This window comes from Falco peregrinus, chromosome 16 (assembly GCF_023634155.1).
Source record: "Falco peregrinus isolate bFalPer1 chromosome 16, bFalPer1.pri, whole genome shotgun sequence".
Taxonomy (NCBI): domain Eukaryota; kingdom Metazoa; phylum Chordata; class Aves; order Falconiformes; family Falconidae; genus Falco; species Falco peregrinus.
In genome coordinates, this window is record NC_073736.1 from 7689812 (window position 1) to 7710595 (window position 20784).

The window sequence follows — 20784 nt, forward strand, 5'->3', positions numbered from 1 at the left end:
GGGCCGGGGAAAGAACCTGTATTTTTAGGGCATTTCTGACACGCCGTAAAACGCTCCGTCGATGAAGTGGCCGGCGGGCGCGGGCGGCTGCCCCAGCGCGGCGCTCACGGCCCGGGGGCTGGGCGGCCGGCGCGACATGGCGGCCGGTGCGCGGGGTCCGCTCGGCTCCGGTGCGGCGCGGGGCTGCTGGGCACCGGGCTGTGCCTGAGGGGGGGCTGGTGCAGGGCTCTGCAGCGGGGAAGCCGGGTGGCTCTGGCGACAGGCAGGCGGGTGCCCGCCGCGCTACCGTTCTGCTCCAGCAGCAGCAGCTTTCAGGCAGGTTGAGCGCGCTGTGCCCGCAGCCTCATCAGCTTCCTCTCCGCCGCGGTCCCCAAATCCCACTTCGTTTTTCTCTTTCTACAGAAAAGCAATTACATAGACCAGTTTTCAACAGCTTTATCCCTCCCCACGGAGAACATAAATAGCGGTGGAACCTGGTGACGAATCTGGCCAGAAATCTCATCTTCCAAGCTATCCATCTGAAATTTTGTGCTGGAGAGTCACAAATCCTTAAAACCAGTATTGCTTTGAAAATACAATGATACTTCACTGGCTGTGGTGGTGTCTTGTTCGGTTTGGGTTTTTTTCCCCCCAGATAGCAAGGGCAGTCAGTTAACACTAGTTTAGTTTCTATGTGATCAATCTTATTGACCAGAAATAACAGACAAATTCTCTGATTCGCTCAGATGAAAAAAAACTTAAAAATTATTTCTAAAATCTGAGATGCTAATTCTCCTGTTGTCCAAGTAACGTAAACATTAAAGGAAGCATGGGTCTTCGATCACAGTGGACCTACACACGTGAGTGGAGCTACACAGATGCTGCGTCTGCACGATCCCGAGTCTCGTTCTGCTTTGGTCTGCTCCGTTGGCCATCCATGTCACCCAATGGTCTTCACTGGATCCTGTCACCAGTTCACGTAGCTCTGTTTCACAACACTCAAATCCGTCCTTTTGAAGTGAATACATTCCAAAACACAACAAAAATGTATCCCTCCTTACGATAAAATAGCTATTCCCGCTTTGAGTTTCCATCCTGTGGTAAATTAACTGAAAATGCTTAACTGTTGGTGTTTTTATATTCTTCTTTACTTAAGGTTTAGCTGATGAATGTGCAGGTGGTGCCTGAGCTGCAAATATCATGCAACAGCTTTTGATGTATTGATGGAAACCTTACTGGGAGGAGCGCTCAAGGCACATCAGGGCCTCACAAATCTGCAACATCAAATATATAAAATGTATCTAAATATTCCATCCTGGTGGTGGATTTCTTGGTCCTTTAGGTTTTGAAAATCGATTTGCAAAGCCTAGAAAGAAATTTTTTTTTAATGCAACAAATTCTGTATGTTATAGATGTTGATTATGTAATTCCTTAAGATAATATGGTATTTGAAAATACTTGTAATCTCAGTCCTTTCCCAAACTTTAAGGGATGGTAGACTTAAAGCAACATCCTGTCGTTGTAAGTCAACTGCTGCAAAAACAGTCTACGTGTCTGTCAAAAAATACAGTTATAGCATGCATATCAAGATAACTAGATTTTATGCTTAATCTAATAAATTACTGTTGTCTAGTAGAAGAATTTTATATGGAAACTGCGCTCTTTCTCTTCTGCCATATTACACAACGTAAGCCAGCAGCCTCATGGCAATGCTACAGCTTTGTGTTTGTCTGCTCCTATCTCTGTTGCCACATAAAGGCTTCAGATACAAGAAAGCCAAATGCACGCTTCAGACCCTTCACACACCGAGAAACATGTGTCAGAGTAGATTTCAGGGTTTGTGTTTTCCATCCTTACCTGTTCTTTAAACAATTCGTGAATAAAGTTGTAAATGTGTAAAAATAATAATAAGCATTACTTGTAATGTTTGAAATCTACTAGTATTCTGCCTGGTACCTGCATTTAGACTTTCAAAAACCAGGTACTTCCTACACCAAAACACAAAGAGAAAAACGTACCAAAGTTAAGGAAAGACCTCGAGTGGTTTGACGGGGCAGATTCTGATGGTTTTGTCAGTGAAGACGGACTACAGATGCCTAGAAAGAAAAAATCTGACTGAAGCAGTTAGTCACTAAGGCAATTCCCTGAAGATCCAGACTCGGACACACCTACAGGAAAACACGTACTGCCACATGGATGCTGTTCAGCACAAGACAAAGCGAAGTACTTTCGACACTAGCATGAATGCCACATAGTCTTAATGACCTTATTTTCTCATGGCATGGAGCAAGGGTTCTACTGCAGTGTGATTCCATTGGGAAAATGTTCGCTCAGAAGTGCTTTAAGGAGTTTTTAACAGCCCTATTTTCAAGATAAGCATTTTAATTTTAGATCAAAAGGAACTTAATGAGAAACTCCTTATTTACACTCCAAATAGACCAAGCAGAATCCAGGATGGGGCTCACATTCTCCACAGCTCCCCTATCCCCCACTTTTAGGGTGTTTGTCCCACAACACTGGTTTGCATGACCTCAAGAATTTGATAATCTGGATACACAGGAGCTGTCCCCAGGGTACCCCAGGGCACCACAGCATCCTTATGATACTCCTGAAACCAGTACTGCTCTCCAGATGTGATGGTGCTCAGCTAGCCAGCGCAGCTCTGTATGTCCTATTCCAAAGCAGGCGGATGTGCAGGACGTTTCACATTTGACTAGTTCACGTTCTTGAAAAGTCAGTCCCACATACTTATATACTTGCTTAAAGCCATCAGGAAGATGCACATTAGCCTGAAAGACTTACTCTTTCTCACATTTTTCAGTATTTTCAAGCTCTGTTGAGAAAAAAAAAAAAAAAGAGAGATAAAAGGCCTATTGGAAAAAAGTGTGGCAAGCAGTATATCAGCTACTAAATATACATGTATCACATCTCATAAAAAGTGTCATGCCTAGCAGCTGAGACTGAAATGCAGAGTTTTGCCATTCCCTTTGTCTTGGCTTTTTTTCTAGCCATCCCAAATGCCTCCAGTTTGTATTAATTCTTGCTGTTTTCCTCAAATGCTTTTCTGCTCAACCATAACATCCTGAAGTACAGTCACTCATGAGGATAATTAACCCAGGTCACAGCACAAAGAGACTGCTCAGACTCCGCTCGAGCAACTTTTTCCAAGAGGAGCTGACGTTTCAGGCAGAGGGCATAGCCATTCACATGGGTATGGCTGTGGCACTCTCTTCCTGGTGCAGACAGTGGTTTTGTTTGTATTTCTACAACAGAGTATTTTTATTAGTCTTGTTTCCTTGCCCTAACTACAAGTGGTCTCAAGGCAGGCAGTTTTCCCAAGGTTAGCAGTAAGAGAGTAGCAATAGCTGTAGCTAGAGCTATCTCTTCTTCTCACTCTCTCCATTCTCAATAGTTTTTTGTCTTACCTTGCTTCTCCTGAAGCATTTTGTAGGCTCTTTTGATGATGATTCAGCAGCATTGCTCTCCAAGCCCACAGGACTCGTAGAATTTCTTGCAGCAGCCTGCAGACCTGGGAACATACATCAGAACATTTGCAGTGGTCATTCACAAATCCTCCTGCTTTTTTCTAAGTGCTTTGTTGTTGCTTTTAATTTCCTGTTCTAGAAATTTCCAGCAGTCCCCTAGTTGCATTTACTTTCTTCTTATCTGCTGAGCTCTCCTGCAGTTAAGTCTTGAAGCACCACCGTTGTCAATGCTTTGAACAAGTGGGCCACAATCTCCTAAGCTATATACAGGTTTAGGTGTAAGTATAAAATCGCAGTTACATGCCGAGAAAAGAACTTATCACTTACTCGCTGCATCAGCAAGAAGAAATGACTCTGGGGTTCTTTCAGGAAGGGCAGGGGGAGAGTTAGAGCAATCCCGGCCTGTCTCTAAGAAAGCAAAGATAAAAGAGTTGGTTACCTAGCGAGAGAGAGAGCGATGTTTTATACATATATATATGTTTCCTTTCTCAACAGAAACACAACATGCAGCAAAAGATGTGACAAGCCTCAGCCAAGGAGCTGCAAGGAGCATCATCGTGTGCAGAGTGTGGCGGGAGCTGGTCAGGAAACACAAAACTGCCAGTCCACTGGGTTGCAGAACTGCCTAGTTCTGTTTAGAACCGTTTAGTGGCAGAACTGTTTAGCAACACAAAATATCCATTGGACTGAGCACAGATCCTAAAGACGTTTACTAAATGTGGCAAAGCAGCTTCAGTAAAAAGCATATCTTATTTCCAGAGATAGTTTATCCCAGCAGTAAACTTATACCTCTTTCTGGGCTCCGAAGCTTCACACTCTAGAAACAAAAAACAAGGAAGGTGTTTGAAATTCTCACAACCACATGTCGTTCTCTTGCACGCGAGCAAGCCAGAGAAGATGAGGAAATGATGTTATGTGCAAACAGCCTCCCACACACACCTCCATGCTCGTGTAATGGAAGAGAGACTCATGCCTGACTGTTTCACTTTACAAAGCTATAATTCAACTCGGGAATGAGCAAGAGATGCCTACATTTTTTTCAGCTCCTGCCTGTTCCACAGGGCAGTGTGAACCTCAGCGGACCACCAACTTCTGTCTCCATCATCCTTCTTTAAAAGAGGGACAGTATGTTTACTACCTTGTATGGGATTTAGGACCTCCAAAAATAATGTTTGGAGTAAAGCAAGTGTTGATGAGGAGGATCCTGACTGAGACCACATCTTCACTCCTGTTCTGAGCCCTGAAATACTTTAGGGACAATACACAGTGCCAAAACTAGGGTCTTTCTCACAGAAGGAAACGTGACAAGGAAATTAGCATAGTGATAGTGCTGGAGAAAAGATACAACCCCATTTTCTTACCTTGCATGGTCTCAGCCTTATGGAATCATTAACCACTTCTGAATGAGACTCACCACTCCACCTCAAAGACGTTCTGATATTTGTATTTCTGGTTGGAAGCTGAAAATCAGAAGTGGCCAGAGGAAATTCTCCTAGAAATAATTGAGCACAAGAGCAGTCATTTCTCATCCCAGGCAGCCAGAGCAAAGGCACTGCCAGGTGCTACGGCATGGCACAGTCATGGGAAGAGCCCTCAGAGCAATTCTCAGCCCCTGTCTTGTCAAATGCACTTACCAGATTCACTGACCACAATAAAAGACTCTGGGGTTCGCTCGGGCAGGGGCGGAGGGTTATCATCATCTGGCTGTGGCTGGGTGGCTGATTGCAGAGACAGGGACAGGTTACCCGCGCAGCACAACACAGCAGAACTACAAACCTATGTAGAGACTCCAAGAGCTGACTGCTCTTGCCCAAGCGTGCCCCAGAAATTATGGTTAAACACCTCTAAACCTTAGTTAAAAATCTAAATAGCCCCCCAGCACCAATTCATCTGCCACTAGCTACCTGGCCCCAAGGGCAGGCTTCCAGCAGTGTTGGCAGCAGAATTGCCATTGCACAGGGGAAAATAGTGAGTGAACCCCCAGCACACAGCAAGCGCACAGCTGGCAGTACCATTGCTGCTTGGCTTGTGGTGCAACTCCCAAATGGTCCAAGAGTCTCTAGCATCTAGATAACAAGCATACTTCTGTGACACTGAATGCTGAAGGGCCTCAGCAGGACAAATCTGAGCAAATGCCAAAGTTGTGGACAACGGGAAATGTCCAGCTGGGCCAGGGCTGACCAGACCAAGGAACAATTCCATTATTCATGTGGCAGGTGATGGTTTTAAAGCTACAGATCTGGGCAAAACACTAACATCGAAGTCCTGGTTCTCTCAGTCTCGGTGGGATGTCAGCATCCACCTGCATGATACCCTGCACAGAGGAGCGGATTTTGACCCAGAAACTAGATCCTCAGAGAAAAACATTTCTGGGAGCTTTCTGAATGCTTCTTGGAGCGCCCTGTTATACAAACTGGTCAGCACTGATCCCTGCCTGCCTGTGAGAGCTGTGCCGAGGTGACGTGGTAGTGCAGAGCTGCCATGTAATGTGAAACCCGAAATCACACTGTTCTAAAAATGTTGTTGATTTTTATGGGAAAAGCTTAACGCAGGATGCAATGAGTGTGAGGATGAAACCAGTCGCTCCCTCAGCTCCCAGGGGGATGCAGTGCCAAGGAGCAGCTACAGCCCCGCCTGGACACCAGCAGACAACACTCGCCAGCCCCCCCGGCACGCCGCAGCCCAGCACCACCAAGCCCCGCATGCTGCAGCACACCACTTACTGGGGAAGAACGAGGATATCCCCTCGCTGCTCAGTGGGGGAGCATGGTGGGATGCAGGCCCGGGTGGCGGGGAGCTGGCCACAGCAGCGGGCAACGGGGAGATCACAGCGCGTGAAGGGAGGAATGCATCCTGCCCCTCCACAAAGTGCTCGGTAAACACCGGGGACACAGGGCCTTCTGGAGAGAGTGAGGAGAAGTAGGGGTCTTCTGCTGAGCAGAAGTGGGGGTAAGGATATCGCCCGTGGTTCCTGTGGCTTGGGGGGCTGTTGGCTTCTATGCTCGAGTGGTTCAGCTCAACAGGGGAAAATCCATCCCACTGCTTCACCTGAAAGCTTGAGTAACAGGCATTTGGCAACCGTGAACTCCAAGTGGGCTTTGCATCCCCTCCACCCCCTTCCCAGCCTTCTCCCCGCTGCGCCAGCACGAAAGGGGTCGATGCGGTCCGTGTGAGGGGTGCTGTGCCACGAGGCCCTCTCCTGCCCACTCCCGTTGGCTCCGGGTTCAGAAGCAGCTGCTCAGGAGAGATGCTGTTGAACTCCAAACTGTGGTGTTTCTGAAGAGCATCCCCAGCGCCCCACTTCTCAGCAGCAGCTGCCTTCCTGCAGCTGATGAAGTTCAAAGTACCAAAGGAGATGGCCTGTCTGATGGGAGGGACTCCATGCCCGGAGCTGTCATGCACTCCCGTGGCAGACACCGATGTCGGGGATGATTCACTCTGTACGACCGGAGGAGGAAGTTGATGTGTGTCCTGCTCCTGTGGCTCTGAGCTGCAATAAAGTACCGTGATGTGAAGCCAAAGCCATCTAGTCCTCTGAAATCTCTGTTAGCCTGCTTACAAGGCCCCACAACATTGCTCCTAAGCACAGATCTGTCCCCCAGGAACGCAGAGCCCAGCCCAGCCTCCAGCAAGGAGCAGAGGGAAAGGCTGTGCACCCTGGTGAACAGAGGAGGCCCCTTTATGTGGGTAAACTATAACAAAAAGCAAAATTATTTCCAGAAAGCAGACACTGCAAACCAAAACATGCCCTCAGAGAGATCCCACCGCTCTCTGAAGCTGTCCATGTTGGGAAGTTGGATTCCTCAGACTTGCTGTTCCTTACAGCAAGAGGCACTGGAGTGGCACACGCAGATGAAAGATGGGACCAGTCTGGGGACACCCTGCAGCATGCACAGCTCGGGGCAGAGGGCTGAAGTGACCCAGCACTGGGGTATCTCCCTGTGCATCAGCCTTTTCTTGTACTGCCCTGAGACGTGTTTGCAGTGCATGTGTGAAACACCAGGTAAGCGCAACATGAAACAGAGCCAAGGGCAGAAGAGGGGGACAGATAACGGCATGGAGGGAAGAGGCTGAGGCTCAGTCGCAGAGAGACTTCGGTGAGAAGAGCAGGAATGACGTTAGGAGCAGATGTGAGAGTCAAAGTGGGACTCGAGAGAAGCTGCAGATCCTGCTGACAACTGAAATGCAACATTCAAACAGGACCGTGCCACAAAGCGCACATGAAACAATGCATCTTCCTGAAATCGTACGAGTGACTGAAAACACTAACCCAGAGGATACTTACCAGGTTAGTGATCTCAGAGAATAAATATCTTCCACTGCAGTCAGGCGTGGTTTGGCTACGGGATGCCTTGCATGTACCTAGGGAAAGAAAAGGTTAGAAAACAAGAGTGAGGAAGAAGAATGCAAAGAACACGCACGTACTATTTCGGGAGTTGAAATTTGTGCCAAATACTTTTAATTATTAATGCAGTTTGCAAATGACAAACATCAATTTGAAAACACCAAGTTGGAGCTGAAAACTGAGGACAGAACCTCCCAAAAAGCAATTCCTGTCAGCACCTTTTTTGAAACAAGAGTATAGCAAGCTGTGCAACCTCCAGCTGTTCCAAACACCTGCAGAACAGCCAGCGACCCCACGTGAGCACTCAGCCAGGCAGGTCAGGCGCTGGCTTCATTTGTGACATCTCAGCATGTGACCATCACCCATAGCCTGCAAAAGTGTGTTCAAAGGGCAGTGACGTTTAGGTGGGCGAGAGGTTTGGCCAGGAGCTACAAAACCACATCCGGATTTGAACAGTTTTCTGCATTTTCTGCCAACCTAGTTTTGCATCTCCTTTGCTTACAGACTGTCCACAGCGCACAGAAAGAGGCTCTTGCCATTCTTTTCTCACTCAGCTCTGGCTCGGAACATCCTGCAAATCCCATGGCAAAACTGAGGCCCGAGTCCCATCGCAGGATCCTGTTCCCAATTCTTTACACAAAAGCTTCTGACAAAACAAACTAACTGTAACTTTTCAGCCATTGCCTAAGAATGGCAATGCATTTACTCCAGCCAGATGCGAACAGCTACACAGGGAAGGTAAGGTTCGTGCCAGCAGTCACAGGAAAACAGCAAGAGCAAAGAAAAGCTCAATCATGGATGTTCTGGATCTTCCTGTTTATTTGCAACTTCATACCAAGGCCACATTGTTTTTTCTCAGAAGCGTATCAGATTTGAAAGACTTTGACATGTTTTTTCACAAGTTATTTTAGCCTACTCTCTCCCACAGACAGGCTGGAATGCTAATTGTCTCACTAGAATACCACCGTGTTGCAGATTTAACACTTCTAGCCGTACCGCCTTGTGCATCCAAGCTTCCCAGCCAGGCTGAAAGTCACTCTGTTGCTTGCAAGCACTCCCTGAAGACAAGTTTCCCTGGCACGTCCACATGGAAATCAGCTGCTACTGTGGAAAGCTGGTGCTTTTCTGTTCACTCATTGCATTAAACAATTATATAAGTATATGGAAAATGGTTTCGAGACTGCAGAAAATTTAGCTCTTGTTTGGGGCCAAATCCTGTGGTAAGCATTGCACAGTCAGGGAAACGGCTGGATTCTCATGGGCTAACTTGAAAAGAGGCTGGGTTTGGGCATCAAGGGTAGCAGAAAACATGGGGATTCATTCCAGGTGTGCAGAGGAGACCTCTGCAGTAGGGATCTAGGTTAGAGCCAGCATGACTGAGGCTGCAAGAGGCAGGGTGCTTATCCCGGGGACTTTTACCTGTGAAGCAGCAGATTCTGCCTGGGCATCGAATGCTTTAATCTGCCTTTTGAAGAGCTCAATCACTGCATCGTAAACCAGCTCATACTGCTCCTGCATTCCAGACAAACAAAACTGACGTGAGAGCCAGCACCTGCAGTACTTGTAAATGGTCACCCATGACCCAAATCAAGCATCAGCCCCTGAGAGAAGCTGCTACTTTCTGGTGCACTGGCAGGGTAAGTTCCCAGAAGAGGTAGAAGCCACAGCTTTCAAAGGGTTCAGACTGAAGCATTCGGGGGTTTTTTCGGGTGCACAAACAATGCTGTTCTGCATCAAGCTTCCTCTTCAGTCTATCTCAGCTGAGAAGAGTTCCCACTTTATTTCCTGGACAGTCCCTTCTCCCACAGCATAAGTGTTTGATGTATCAGACTGCAAGCGCTAAGCCGTTCCAGCTGTCTACAAGGAAATGGTCAGCTACCAAAGTAATTTCTGCAAAATCATTCTTCTGCTCAGCAGGGGGACCTTGCAGAACATCTATGCACCCCAGTTCCCAGAGCACAACCACTCGGGGTTTCCTTACTGCAAAGCCTCCTGGGGAAGAGCTGAGCTCCCAATATGGAGAGCGTACCACTTGGTGGAATTGCCCAAACACACCTTGGTCTGCACTATGGAAGGCCTCTGCGTGCGCATTTCCTGGATCAGACTGAAAATACTGAAGTTCACCGGAACAATCTTGTAAGAAAGAGAAAAGATGAAAAATTACAGACAGGTCTAATTCCAAGCAGCTTCCAAGTCATGATGCAGTTTAGAGCAGTGTCCAGAATTCAGCCCTGTCGCTGCAAGAATTTTTAACAAAGGAACTGCTTAAAGTATTATTTTTTTTATTATGAACCAGCTTGCTTCCTCCCTCCTGTCTTGCATCCCACAGAAAATACCCTTTTTATAACAGTATTGGTAACAGCTGCGAATAGCATGAAAAGACAAGACACTGATTTCCCAGATCAGTGGGTTCAGGGGTGCTGTGGTGCAGAAAGCAGCCACTCCTCCGAGTCCCAGCAACCTGCCCCAGGGCCAGGGATTACCTCACAGATTTTTATTAAAGAGTCAGAGTAAAGCAAAGTGTTAGTTTGGAGACACTGGATTTCTGATGCTTAAGTGCAGAGAGACACATATAGTTAAGTCATATTGAAGAGTGAAGGCCAGTGCAGAGCCCAGCTCTGTGACCTGAAGGTCCTGCCAGAAGGAGCAACGAGAGGGAGGATTCTGCCCCATCGGTACAAGCATCAGGATGGGGAGGGGAGCAATGGCAACGAGCAGTGCGTGGATGATGCAGAGCCTAAAGAAGGAGGAGCAGCACCAACTGGGAGCGGGACATCGGCAGTTTGGCCACCACTGTTCTCCAGTCAGGCTGCGGGGAGTTCTCACTCATGGCTGTTGTCTGAAACACATCTGCATGCAGTGAGGTAAGAGGAGAGAGAAGGTGAGGGAGCGACAGAGAGATGCAGCGCTGCTGCCTGCGGCGCCATGTGAAGCGCAGCGCGGACAGACACTCACCCCGTCCCTCAGCAGCTTCTGGGTGTAGTCAATGGCACAGAGGACGCCTGTTCTCCCGCAGCCGGCACTGCAATGACAGTCACAGCGGGGTTGCTAGCAGAGGTCAGAGGATGGGCACGCTGTATTTTCTGACAAGGGTATTTGAAAAAGGTCCGAAGCCCCCTGTGACCCTCCCGCCCCACACTGCGGGAGGTGCAGACCCACCAGCCAGCCCTGCTGCAACCTCACTCACCCCACGCCAAGCTCCAGTTGCCCACAGCTCTGCTGCAGGCTGGCAGGCACATCTGTGCTCCTGCAAACAGCCCCCAGTCCTCCTGTGGCGACCAGCCCGCATGTGGAGATGCCCGACAGCAGTGGTGGTCTCCTAACTACATGCACGATTGCTGGCTTGCTGCTGCCTGTCTCCGTTCCTGCCACCCGGCTGTGCTTGCTGTCCCCAGCAGACACCTTTGCCTTCAGACTTCCTATGAGAGCAGCCTGGCTGGGGCTTGTGCCAGCTTCCACCACCCCCACCGCCGCTCGGGAAGCGAGAGTGTGGGGTCCAGGGGTCCGGCAGCCCTTCCCCACTGGTGACCGGCTCACCCACCTGCAGTGGATGCAGATGGGGACGCTGTCATCCGGCTGGTAGCAGCGAATCTCACTGATGAGGTCCAGGATGGGGTCAATGGACAAGGGGACGTCGTGGTCTGGCCAGTTTTTATAGTGGAACTGGTAGATGGTGCGGATGCTCTGCAAGAGGAGAAGAGCACTGGCAGGGGCTGGGGCTGACCCGTGCCACCGAGGGGCTGCTGCCGCAGCTCCTGCAGGCGCAGACCGGGACGGTGGCGCGGCACGGGAAGCTGGTGTGATGCAGGCACATCCAGTTCCCGTCTGCATTGGTAGGCGAAGGTCAGAGGTGCAGGCTGCAGCTGTGCTCGCTATAAAAGCAGCATTGCCATTTTATACATTCCTGATGTCACACGTTGACCCTACTTACCCAGGGTCTGACTTGCCATAGCTGGCAAACAGCTTCAGAAATTGAGGTTCGAGATAATTAATTTTTTACTTTCTTTGTTCCTTTAGCTACTGTCAAATCTAAAGCAGCAGGCCGAGCAGCGTAACATTTTCTGCACAAAGTGTGCCATATTTTAATATATCATTTACATAGCAAAGCAAGCCAGGATGCATTTCCTGCACTGGCCTTTCCTACTTACCTCATTCAGGGCCACCTTTAAAGTCCTAATCACATACTCATTTTTCTTCTCTTCAGCTTCCTGCAGAAGAAGAAGTTAGTCACATTTTCTGCAGATGACACAAGTTTCCAGCGCACATAATGTGACCCAGTGCTTGCAGCTGTACTCACACAGGCGATGGAGAAAGGGCCACACTGGAGGGGAGAGCCGTCCACCTCTGCCCAGTACCGCTCACATTTTTTCTGTTGCCAGAAGCAGGACACGTCTGGTTACTCACCACGGGCCCACCCACGCTGTCTCCTGTCTCACTTGGCAAGACAAAACTCATACTCGGCAGAGGCCAGGCTCTCGCTGCTGGCCAGCTCCAGCCTCCCCTTCCCTGGAGCCACCATTGCTGGGTTCTCCCCTCCCAAAGAAGCCAGATACGCTGCTGGAAGACTCTGCAGCTGGAGCCCCAGGGAACAGCTCGTATCAACCAGAAATGCACTAATGAAATTAATGAAAACCTGCATTTCTCCACCCTGTCCCGGCACTGTCACAGCAAAGGCCACCTCTGACACGTTACTCACCTTTCCCATTTCAAACTCCACGCAAGCCATGACCACAACCTGCAGAAAGAACGTTCATTAGGAAAGTCTGAACACGAGTGTCTTATCCAGACAGCAAATCAAACTCATCACTTGTGGGTACTTATCAGCAATGAGGAAGCTCTGTGGGCTGCCTTCCCCAGAGTTCCGGACCGCCAGGCAGATCAAACCCGGGACAACACGGACAGCCTGGGCGCCAGGGCCTTTCCCACCCAGAGCCCAACCGCAGAGGCAGCCAGGAGCAGACCCTGCCTCAGCACCAGCATGGAGGAGGCTCACAGGAAGGGTGTGGGGCGCATGCAACATCTGGAGTAAAGCCCTGACACTCCCGCTCTCAGCTTAGACAAAGAGGACTTCTGGCTCTCTTTGTACAGACAACTTTTCTTTAAAAAAAAAGGGAAAGGTGTATAAATCTGCGCCTTACCAGGACTTCATACTCCCAAATCATCCTCCAAAAGTCAATGACAGTTGTGGGGAGAGGACCCTGCGTTGCAATGTATGCTCTTGGCCCATAGACACCCTAAAACAGCATTTAAATCAGACATGGAGACATCTTTGCATAGTTCACTAGCAGAAATAAAGTAATTCCTTATTCTGAATCTTACTTCTATTCAGTGAGCCCATTAAGGATTTAGAAGGGGGGTTACATAGTTAAATTTTAGGCGCCTACGTTAAATTAAGCAACCAGAAACCAGCGGTGTGCAAACCTCCCAAAGGCAGACCCAAGCCAGGGAGCTGGGCTTGAGGGGACACCTGCTCTCAGAGGCCACCAGTTCTTGCAGTGCATTTGGGAGCTGTGCATTGTTGCCTCTGCAACAGCTGACCCAGCTCTGCAGCGGGGCTCTGGGCACGTTGTGTCTGTTGGCCAAAGAACAAACCGTGATCCCCCTGTGAAGGTCTGTTCTGCAGAGCCCTCGTGTACTATGGTGGAGAACAAAGGAAACCTTCTGTGTATCAGAGAAGGGTCGTCAGCACAGGAGAGCCCCAAAGCACATGGAGCTCCTGATGGAGAGCCAGCCTGCGCTGACCTGCCTGGTCGCTCGCGGCTGCAGCGGGGCTCAGCGGTGCTGCACTGTGCGGCTTCCTGCCTGTGCGTGGCGATTCTGGCCGCAGGCAGTTTTGCACCACTGTCACCCACTGAAGGCAGTGACACCAAGGAAGTGGGGGCTGCGAGCCACAAACTGTTCCACTACCCACCCCAACGTGAGCACACGTCCCTTGCCCTGTGGCCTGGTGCCTCCCTCCTGCAAGGGGTGTTTTTGAAGCGCTCACTGACTGTGCGCGTCGCTACATCAGTTATCCCTGAGCACAGCCCAGAACTACGCACAGTCCATTTGCTCACCAGTGCCACAGGACCTGCTCCCCCTGTCACAACTCGACCAGGTAGCACTAACAGCTGCCACAAGCACCTTTGCACGGTAAAACACCGTGAAAGAAGCAATACCTTGATGAAGTTGGCATTGATGTAACAAGAATCTTCATCTGATGTAATCAGGGACAACTCCACTCTGCTGTGGTCAACTGCAGGCACAAAAGCAGAAGCAGCAGCAGTTACTGTTTGTCCTTCATGGTAGCCGAGCTCCTCAGACTGCAGCACAAGGTGCTTTGGAGGAGCATGTGTGTCAGAGAGCTCATCCCATAGCAGATGGGTGGCTGTGCAAGCAGCTAACACCTCCTCCCATGCCTACCGACAGCCCTGCATGGAGCTGCCGCTGCCTCTGCGCGAGCAATGGGCCAGCTCTCAGAGCGTTAGTGAGGGCTTAGGCAAGAGCTGCAGATGCTGCCACTAGCCCAGTGCAACGCTCATCTCTGACCACTGAGCAAGCCAAGCCTAAAATCATCCTGCACTCCGCCTTACAGGCTCAGGTGAGGTCTGTGGGTTTAGATTTTTTTTTTCTTTTTTCAAGCTAGAACGGATGAAAGGAACAATCTGCTCTGATCCTAGGACAGGCTTTCCTTTGGAGACTACTGCATCAAGCCAGGACAAGCCACCGCAGTTTTTGCCTATAGTCTGCTTTGTACATCATGGAGGCATCTTTGTCCAAAGCTGTTCTCTACAAGGCCTTGGAAAACAAGTGGCTGCAATGCTACCCTGAAAGCTTGCAAGGATAATTATTAGAGGATGTGTTTCCTTCTGAACAGAAGTTCTGTTCTGTCTGTAGAAAATGCATGCCAAAGTCTTCCAGAGCATGCACTGCAACAGTCAAAGCCTTAAAACTGAACAGCAGAATTCAAGGCCAACTGACAGCCAACTGTATCCTCACACACAAGCAACCATGCAGGCAGATACTGGAGGATGGGAACAGACTCGAGCTAGGACGAAAAAAAAGCCGGAATAGGAACATTTTCTATTTCCAACCTACATGGTAAGATGTCCTTGTATCTGTTCTTCTTGATGTTCTCTGGTTGCTCAGATGCTGCTGTAGGGTAGATTTTATCCGATCTGTACTTTGTTGACTGCCTTTTCAGCTTCTGTGATAAAAGAATGGAACAAATTACAGCAGATGTGTTACTTGCAACGCACTACTAGAGAACGTGTGAAGGTCTCTAGGGGTCAGGTTCACTACCACAAAGCAAGGTCTGCACCATTAATTCTTTCCTGAGTGGTTTTTCTCAAGGTACTCAGAGCAAGAAAAGAACAGAGAAAGAAGCCACCCAAGAGCTCCAGCACAGGCTCCTGAAGAATGGAAAGTGTGTGCTGAGGCAGTGCCCACACGAGGCTTGGGCACGTAGGCTTCTGAAATGAAATGATACATTTATACAGCACACAAAGCATCGCCCTTACAAATAAGTGAGACACAGGGGAATCATCCTCAGTATAAATGTCACCCAGATAAGAGGAGTAACAATGTTAAATCACCTTTAACAAACTGTCTAAGAAAAGACAGATAAATCAATTGATTTTTCTCACTTTGGTAAAGATGCCTCCATCTGTAGCTGCAAACAGCAATGCTCAAGCCACTGAAGGAGCACAAGCAATCCGAGCAAAGTAGCTACCTGCACTGATGAAAGAGAAAGGAGGAGGAGTCCTGGGATGGACCCTTAGGGGTATGAATCTCTCTTCTCTTTCATTTCCAGGATAAAGCTGCAGCACTCCTGGAGAGTTCAAGCATCTTTTTCCTGCCAAAGCATAGAATTTTATTTCACTGACATCCGCTTCTAAGTAACACACACTGTTCATTACCATCAACTTTGAAAGCACCATTCTTGCTGTATTTTTTCTTTCATAATTTTTTGTCTACCTAACCACTTTTCTTGCCATCAAGGGGTGCTTTGTAGTTAAAACAAAAGGCCATCTCTAACGAGCATCTCTATGGCTGGACACTCCCAAGGGCAAGTCTCCCTTTCCCACCACCCTGGAGCCAACCTTCACAGCCCTTCTCTTGGACATCACAGCTGGGGTGCAGCGAATCGGGCTGACACACGAGAGCCTCGGGATCGGCTGCCTTTGTGAAAGAAAGGTGTGCAGGGGAAAAGAGCCAAGGGAAAGGACCACAGGCACACTGAGCTGCAAGGTGAGAGGGTTCCTTATGCTCCTGTGCACCTCGCAGTGACACACCTGAGCTGCTAACAGCAGGTGGGAATGGTGGCTCGGCCGCTCACGGTGCGGGGAAAGCAGCCTGCTGGTCTTGGGCTCACCAAACCAAAACAGCGCCGTAGCCGAAGCAGTTATGCCGGGGGTTACACCAGCTCTCCTGCTGGTACCCACCTGGCGCGCTCGAGGGCTCGGAGCTGCAGCTCTGGCGCAGAGCAGGTGAGCCAGAATCACGCAGCCCTGGCAGATTCAGGGCCCCGATTTTTGGGTGCTCACCTATGGCATGCCCATGGGAGCTCATAAGCAACTGCATTTCAGCTCTCCCGAAAGTTCTCATCCAGTTTTGAGAATCCTGTCCCCCGTCCTTCCTTGCTGCAGAGCTGATATATTCGCAGCTGCAGGAGAGCTGCAAAACTCCCCTTGACTCCAGCCTGCTCTAGATGAGCACCTGCTGGGACATGCCACCCTCCAGGCCCAGCATGCATGAAGCCACAGAATGAAGATATTTGCCAAAAGGCCACACCAGGAGCTGCAGGGCTTTGTAGCTTGTACATACTTAACCAAGCCAAGCAGCCCTTTAGCAATACTGCAGATAAAAGGTGTATAATGGCAACGTGTACCTCACCTCTGCAGTATTTCTGTGCACAGATATTCTAATTCAGATCCAAGTCAGAGCTGATGGTTTTTAACATTAAAATGCAATTTTTAAACCCTAAATTCTGCTGCTCCTTAGCCACTATGCCTCAGGAGTCGCATCTCACTGACCTGGATGGAATGAGTCAGGAATAAAGTACAGGAGGGCCAGGACAGTCCACCTGTCCGTGCCCTATTAATCAAGAACACAGAGGCAGGCACAGTGTGATAGAAGTTGTGGGATCAGGATGTTTTTTGTAGGTAACCTCCTGAGCTCTTCTGGCGTTGGTTGCATCCTCCTGTGCCTCCTTCTGAGGCAACCCCAGCTTCCAAGGTGAGCTTTTATGAAAGGGGCATCACTTAGTACTGAAGCCAGTCCTGTCATGGCTGAGGCTCTGAATCGCCTTACTTTTCTGCCCCTGCATAAACTGACATAAAACTGCTTGGGAAATGTCTATGCATGAGAAAGCAAGTGAGAACAGTAAGGATCAAACTCCGGTTGTGAGACTGCACAAACAGAAAAAAGGGACTCTGACAAAAAACCCTGCCATTTCCAGTAACACCACCACAATTTGCATGTACGAATGCTTGCTCACACAAAGAGAAGGGAGGCCTTAGGATGGAGAAATAGTATCAAACATTCTACCAAGTTCGGAAATGCATGCCATCACAATCGCCTGTTAAGGCTTCTGCACTTGCAAAAGTGGCCGGCAACTCAGGCCATCCTGGGAAGATTGCTTCCCAGTACAAGAGGAAACACAGCCTTGACCGCTTCTACCTACTGTTTTGGTCAGAAAATTGACGGTGCATTTGGCTGCTAGAATTATCCCGTGCAGCAGGGCTTGGCAGCCTGCTGCCTCGCATGGTGCAGTGCAACCCCGGCACAGCAGCGAGGGGGAAATTCAGCAGCTTGTGACAGCGCTTTGTTCCGTGGAACAACAGACTGTTGCTGCAGACTCAGATTAATCACTTCCCTTCAACCCAGACACCTGGAAACCAAGTGCTAATCTTTTCCCAAGTGTTTGAAGTGCCAGTCTTCACTGGTACGACAAAGCAGGGCTAGATCTCATGGGGACTCCTAAGGAAGCCCTGTGCCTTCCCCAGAGACCACTGTCTGATGCAACCCTTGTCTGGGGAGGTGGCTCGGGGTCAGTGGTTATTCTGGTGTTTGAGACATTTCAGATCTTACAGGTGCACCAGTTTTATCCTTCCCTATGTCTGCTAAAGCTGGGCAATGCCTTTGCTTCTCAGAGCAACCCAGAGAGCCTGCCAGAGCAGCCCTCCTCCAGCCGGTACATTCAGCAGCCATCGCCAGCCATCAGCTTTAACTGTGAGACAGCAGATTGCCACCTAGGACTCACCCCTGCCAGCCAAGCAAATAAAAAGATTTCAGAGTGCACAGATCATGGCACTGCACACTCAACCAGCTAGACACTGCAGAATACAGGGGAAGGTGCCAGCCATCAGCTTTTTTTGCTAGTTTTGCCTTGAGGGAACAAGAAATTGATTTCCAGGAAGGGCCAGAAGCACTGCTGGGCGTAGGGCACACTCTCCCATTGCGGGTGGATGCACGAGCCCTCGCACGTAACCCAGCGCAGCACTGGGGGCTGGAGAAACACCCGTTCCACTGCCCAGGTCACTGCCTCCTTGCTCCTGGGCTAAGGTGCCCAGTGCCGATGTGAGGCAGAAGAGTCTGGGGTCCACAGAGCCTTGCTGTGAACCCCCGCTCCCTGCGGCACAGGCTGCACGGGGCCGGGTAGCAGCCAGCGAACCCCGACAGGAACACGCACATCACGGGCAGAACAAGGTGCAGCGGGGAGAAGGAGCTGCTCACCGCAGCCCTGGCTGTATTACCAGGCAAAGTGAAACTGTGTCCTGACAAGTGCATTCACAAAGTAGAAAACAGGAACCGCTCGGGTAATCTTTAAAAAGTAAACAGCTTTACTTTGAATGCAAACTATTACTTTTCTGTCTTTACATTCCTTTTACCCCAGTTAACTCCTGTGTCTCCTTCTGCTGTAAAATTCGTAGAAAATCTTATTGCCACATGCAAATCACGTCCCCGTTGGAGACGTGACTGAGCGGGTTCCCTTGAAAATCAGCTAAAACAGAGCTGTGCCTGAAGTGAACTTACCAAAAACTCGTCTACAAACTCTTCTCGGTTCAGCTTCTTGCCTTGGGCCCTTTCCAGGTTTTGCAGCAGAATCTCCCTTTGGTCCATGTTGCCGGAGACCAAGCGTGGCTGGCCTGCCAAACCTGGGACATGTCACGCGTGTGCTGCGGTGGAAAGCACCAGCCTGGAGAGCGCTCGCGGCGGGCTGTGGTTTACTGACTTCATCACAAGTCTTAAAGGAAATTAGTACGTAACAGATATTGTGGTCAAATAACAAAACAAAACACACAACCTGGGGCTCTAGCACCTCCTTTTTAAACCACAGGCACTGCACGTGCTCCCCGCAGCAAGGGTAGGTGGCACCGAGCTGCACGGGGTCCCTCGGGGGCCGGTGCTCACCGTGCTTCGAAGGTAGGCAGATGCTGGAGAGCAGAGCCAAGCACCCCGACATCTGACTTCTTCAAGCACCATGTCCAGCCGTTGCCAGCAGCGCAGCACTGCCAGGCCACGGTCCGGGGGGGTGAGCGAGGGGGCTGTGCTGAGCGCCCACCCGCCCGGGGGCTGCACTTTGCTGCCGGGGTGAGGCTTCAGGCTCAGAATATGCCACGGCTGGAAGAGTCCCTAAACCAGCACGCAAAATCCACAGTTTCCCTTCATACTTACAATGTGGTCTGTTCGCCACGTTAACTGCAAGATATTTTGGAAGAATACTGCAGGCAGGTGCTGAGCGTGTTACCCCCCTGAACTGCACGATCGCTTCTGAACAGAGAAAAACCCATCAGCGTACTTCAGGTCAGCTCTTCCAGCCACAGCTCCCCACGTCTGGTAGCTTGTGGCAGCAGAGAGGGTCAAATCTGACTCCAGTAGGCTGTAGAAATCAAATTAATTATGCCAGCCTAATTCACCTCACTCTTGGTAACAATTAGAGGTACTCCAACAATCCCCGCAGGACAAAGCGCAGGGCATTCCAAAGTGGGAACAGGATGCAGAGAGCAAAGCTCTCGAAGGCCATCCATTTTCCTCTACTTGCAAAGCGGGGAAAACTAACCAAAACTGAACTAAAACCAGCTCCCAAAACCTCCAAAAACTACATGGGAATCACAACCTTGATCTTTCAAGTACCTCACATTTCGCACAGACTTCAGCCTAGCTGTACCAAAGCTGTTTCTCTCTCTGATTGTAACTAGAGCCATTACACGTATTCCCCATCTGTGTTTTCTTGCAGATCAGGTACAGAATAGCCGCAGGGTTTCCGTATCTGGTTGCTAAAAGGCAAAGGGCTGCTGATTACTCTGAAAGAGCCATCACCATTACTTTAAAATAATGTCAAATGCTAATTTCGCAAAAATAACCCTTTGAATCACCTGAGAGGAACAGAGAGATCTTTAGAATAATGAATGGAAATGTGTTTTAAAATAAATATTCACTTGAAGAGTCTGCAGCACTAAGTACTAATGCAGAAACTGAGTAAGAACGAAGCCCACTTGTATGGCTAAATTTCAGAGAAATACAACAAGAAAAACAAATTCAAATTAAAAATGACAAACATTCATGATTTTTTGCTTGTAGTGATACAGAATCTCTTCTACATGTTACTTATGTGTAGAGTTCTGCTTGTAGTCTCCAGAAGAAATAGAACAGCATTTCTCCAAGTTAAATCAATGAAAAGCCCAGCTTCACCTTCTGCAAAGTACTATAGCCCTCTCTCAGTTGTCCAAGTTCTCCTGAAGACAAACAAAAGCCCCCCATGTGCGTGTGTTTTGGAGAAAGAATTCAAGGATGGAGGAATGAGTGACCCATCTCCCACACCGATTTCATCCCTTCCCCCTGTAAAACGCACGGAGGGGTCTATAAAGCCACATCAGCGGGGCAGCGCTTTTTACACGGCCCGTCCTTCGTGATTTTGATTCTCATCTAAGGGAGCCAGCTTAGCGCCCAGGATACTGAGATAAGGAATTTTATAAACCCTGAGACAGAGAA

General features: G+C 49.3%; 1 protein-coding gene across 2 annotated transcripts; it reads right to left on the reverse strand.

Annotated features, from left to right (window-relative positions):
• Positions 1-419: 419 nt before the first annotated feature.
• On the reverse strand, positions 420-19057 carry PTPN22 (protein tyrosine phosphatase non-receptor type 22). Of its 2 annotated transcripts, XM_055819876.1 has the most exons (21): positions 18826-19056; positions 14887-14995; positions 13968-14044; positions 12948-13043; positions 12506-12544; positions 12107-12178; positions 11958-12017; positions 11351-11493; positions 10765-10831; positions 9865-9942; positions 9229-9321; positions 7750-7826; positions 6188-6954; positions 5099-5182; positions 4826-4956; positions 4254-4281; positions 3792-3872; positions 3405-3508; positions 2782-2812; positions 1998-2075; positions 420-1345 (listed from the first exon to the last, which is right to left on the reverse strand). In XM_055819876.1, exons 1-21 carry the CDS (start codon positions 18910-18912, stop codon positions 1281-1283), a joined length of 2367 nt encoding a protein of 788 aa, XP_055675851.1. In that variant the 5' UTR covers positions 18913-19056; the 3' UTR covers positions 420-1280. The 2 variants fall into 2 exon arrangements, with proteins under 2 accessions (XP_055675851.1, XP_055675852.1); XM_055819877.1 differs by lacking the exon at positions 9229-9321 and having other exon boundaries at positions 18826-19057.
• Positions 19058-20784: the final 1727 nt, after the last annotated feature.

Bases quoted from the DNA above. Each gene is read 5' to 3' on its own strand.
- PTPN22 (XM_055819876.1), bottom strand. From the start codon at position 18,912: ATGGACCAAAGGGAGATTCTGCTGCAAAACCTGGAAAGGGCCCAAGGC. The intron at 6,955-7,749 runs GTAAGTATCCTC...ACTTTATTGCAG, and splicing joins TCTCTGAGATCACTAACCTG to CTCAGAGCCACAGGAGCAGG. The intron at 2,813-3,404 runs GTAAGACAAAAA...TTTTCTCAACAG, and splicing joins AATGCTTCAGGAGAAGCAAG to AGCTTGAAAATACTGAAAAA.